Source organism: Seriola lalandi, unplaced genomic scaffold, assembly GCF_002814215.2.
Source record: "Seriola lalandi dorsalis isolate HSWRI2012SDOR001 ecotype SW California unplaced genomic scaffold, Sedor1 jcf7180002054099, whole genome shotgun sequence".
NCBI classification, from domain to species: domain Eukaryota; kingdom Metazoa; phylum Chordata; class Actinopteri; order Carangiformes; family Carangidae; genus Seriola; species Seriola lalandi.
In genome coordinates, this window is record NW_019524652.1 from 24,616 (window position 1) to 28,438 (window position 3,823).

Genomic DNA, 3,823 nt, shown 5'->3' on the forward strand with positions numbered 1-3,823 from the left:
ATTTTAAACCCTCTCTGTCTCTATTTTTAGGTGTGTGTTCCTGTGTGTGACGTTTCTGTCCCGTGGAGAGAGTGAAACTCATCGTGGACCCACTGGCCCAACTCTGAAGAAGTAACAGTGATTATTAAGACTAATTAAGACAAACTAAGACTGACGCTCTGCTGAAGCAGACAACAGGAGGATTGAGCTGAAACAACCAGTCCAGTCCAGTCCAGTCCAGTCCAGTCCAGTCCAGGGACAGAGACAGGTGGACCAGTCTAACAGACAGACTGAACCAGGATAACAATATTAAGTCACTGGTTGTTGATGGTGAGAATCCAACACAGAAAGAAAAACACACAGATTCAATTCACAGACTTTTCAAATTGAAGGAAAAGAGTTTGTTTCACTCGTGTCAAGATGATGACCATGATGATGATGATGGTGGCCATGATGGTCACCTGCAGCTCTCTGCTCCTGCTGGGTCTGGCCGCCGCCCACGCGTCCTCCAGCACCATGACCCGCACCTCCTCTTCATCTTCATCCTCCTCCTCCTCCTCCTCCTCCTCCTCTTCTTCCTCTTCCTCCTCCTCTCCACGCATGAAGCTGTCATATAAAGGTAAGAACCTAAACTCACACACACACACACACACACACACACACACACACACACTTTCTCTGCCTCATGTTATATTCAACTATATCCTTTTTCAACATGAACAGTCTTGAACAGTAGCCAGGCGTAATTTGTGGTAGCTGTGACTCACAGCCATACACACACACACACACACACACACACACACACACACACACACACACACACACACACACACACAGGGATGTGTTCCATCACTGAAACTCACCAAGGACGCAGCTGAAGCGTCTGCTCCTTTAATCCCAGCTGAAGGTCACATGTAGCAGAATATTTTAGTTTAGTTTGACACATGAAGGACGAACAGAGATGACCTCATACGTCTCTGAAATATGATTTCATTTATCCAGCAGGTCAGAACACAACAAACAGCATTGGCTGTTACCCAGAATTCAGTTTTGTCTGGCTGATGAACAGGTTTACTGTGGGGTCATTTACAATTTACAATCAATTAATGTCTTTATTAACAACTAACATTGTCATTGACATAAAACATTAGGATTCAACTCAGCAGCTCAAGGGATCAATGTAATTGTTTCATTCAGTTGAATATGCTGTTAGCATGATAGCCTGCTGATGTTAGCATTTTAAAATAACATTAAAAGTAAGACCATCTTCATGCTAAATATTACAATTACATACTAAACATTAGCATATCATAGTGGTAACATATGGAATGTCGCGTACTAAACGTTAGCATGTCATAATAATAACTTATGAAATGTTGCGTATGTTAGCATCTCTATAAACCTACTTATTTTTCCTTTGCATATATATATATATATATATATATATATATATTTATATGGATTAAAGTGTGTGAGTGTGTGTTGTCACCAGCTACAATGGCTGTAGACTTCTCATTATTATTGCCTCTCTGTTTTCATCAATAACATGGGAACATAGTAAGTGAGGAGAGACAACAAACTGACGGACATTTGGATTTATTTAAAAGTTACTGACCTCATGTTTTTTTTTTTTTCAATCATTTACAGTATTCACCTTAAACACGTGTCATTTTTAATACGTGTCTTCTTTGGGTTTAATTGTCACCACAGAACAGAGGAACAGAATATCAACACATTTGTTGAAAACGGCAAATTAATATAAAACAAGGAGTTGACCTAAAGAGCCTGATGTCATGCAGGATGTTGGGTGGTGTCAGAGCCTTAATTAAACTTATAAATTCACATTAGAACAATGGAAGACTAATAAAGCCGTTTTACATGAAGCCCTGGTCTTCTCTGTCTCTTGGTTTAAACCAGACCAGCAGTCCCTTTATTTCTGCAGCCAACACACTGTTTCTTTCCACTGACTAACTATTACAGCCACAGTTTACAAATACAAGCTGGATTTTCCTGGGACTGTTCCCCAACAACTTCGCCAGTTTGGAAACAGCAAGGACTCTCAGTTTTTCCATTGAAACCAATACAGTGTCATTACTGTCATAGGATTCTGTCCTGACTGTTCACAAGTCCCTGGCCTCAGGATACACTCACAAATGATATTTAAACACTAAAATGAAATGGTAATCTTCTTTATCAACCCCATGACTTGTTACAGCTTGGTGGCCAACTAACTGATTTGGATCTTATGACTTTAGGTTGTTTTGGCATCGATTATTGGATCACATAGTCTTTCATTGTTTATTCTTGTTTCTTTATTCAAGACAAAATAATAAGCAGACGGTCAATGGCCATAAATGAAGAATAAATGTTGTTTAAATTGTCAAATACAACAGGAGGAAGCCATGTTGAACTCCTTAGATCCAACACGGTAACAAAGACTTGGTTGTTGACTTGGTTTGAAACATTGATCAACTGTGACCAGAGTCTTTTCTGTTATATTAATACAGAAACACTGATATACACACACATAAAGACAACACAAAGACACATCACACTCTCACAGACTCACACTTTCCTGCGACCGTCCCCCAGCCCACCTTTGACTGTCTTTCTAATTCTACGAAGGTGATTCTGTTTGTTAATTCGTGCAGCAGGTAGCTGGAGGGCGGAGTCTCGTCCAGATCAGACAGTGTGTAAAAGACTGGAACTATAGGAGACCGTCAGTTCATCACGTGTAACAGAAGACAGACTGAGTCGTCCTCTGTTGTGTGTTTCCGTATCACATGTGACAGACTGAGTCGTCCTCTCTCATGCTGTGTATCTGTGTGTTTCAGAGCTGCAGCAGTTCCATGGCGTCCGTCGGTTCGAGCTGGAGCGCTCCTGCTGCTTCAGCGCTCTGCTGTTGGATGAAGAAAGAGGCCGTCTCTTCGTCGGGGCCAAGAACTTCCTGCTGTCACTCTCATTGGACAACATTGCTAAACAGGAGCACAAGGTCGGTCAGAAACACCATCAGTCAAAGAGCTTTTGTAACCATAAATATGTGTGCTGATGCTGACTCAGCCAAACACACAACAACTGTAGTCCATCAAAACAAAGCAGTATAATACTCATTACCTCAACATGTTCTCACTGACCTGATGTGTCTCTGTCATTAATTTACTTCACTGCTTCACTGTTAATTACAAACTAGATCAAGGACAGAAAAGGATCAGGAAGTTGTTTTATTTACAACCAGTTACACGTTGTCTGAACAATCATTATTATCACTGATGTTATCAGAGAGTGAGGTGAGGAGGGGGGTGAGAGCGGGGTGAGGAGGGAGGATGATGAGGAGAAAGAAGCCGACAGGAGAGGACGGGTGAGGGAGAGAAAGAGCCCTCTGGTGTCTCATTTGAAGTGTGCCTTGCTCAAGGGAACATTATAAGCAGACGTCAGTAAATGAGTCCGGGACATAAGACCTCAGGTTGATCCGACGTCTCCTGCTGTGTTTCAGATCTACTGGCCGGCCCCCGTCGACTGGAGGGAGGAGTGTAACTGGGCTGGAAAAGACATCACAGTGAGTCTGAGTTCATCACGTCTGTCATCCCTTATCTGACAAACACAGTAATTATTAACTTATAAGAAAACACACAGTCATCTTTCCATAACAGTGATTAATGCAGCTTTAAGTATTTCTGCATAACATTAAATATTCATGAGCAACAATCAAAGTCAATGTTAATTAAAAAAAAGCTAACTCAGCTGATCTGTTGTCAGGACTGTGCAGGCGACCAATCAGATTGTTAAAATTCTGATTGGTGGAAACATGACATGTCATGTCAGCAGTTAAATGACCAACACTGTC

General features: G+C 41.4%; 1 protein-coding gene across 2 annotated transcripts in view; it reads left to right on the forward strand.

Annotated features, from left to right (window-relative positions):
* The window catches only part of LOC111652877 (semaphorin-3B-like), an 8,653-nt gene extending 5,064 nt beyond the window's left edge, over positions 1-3,589 (forward strand). Inside the window, exons 2-5 of one of the 2 annotated variants that reach the window (XM_087173200.1) lie at positions 31-309; positions 400-598; positions 2,814-2,971; positions 3,473-3,589. In XM_087173200.1, the coding sequence (XP_087029326.1) occupies positions 307-309; positions 400-598; positions 2,814-2,971; positions 3,473-3,574 (462 nt within the window). In that variant the 5' untranslated portion in view covers positions 31-306 and the 3' untranslated portion in view covers positions 3,575-3,589. Of the gene's footprint in view, positions 1-30; positions 599-2,813; positions 2,972-3,472 lie in introns of both variants that reach the window. The other variant, XM_023403262.2, reaches the window with a different exon arrangement.
* Positions 3,590-3,823: the final 234 nt, after the last annotated feature.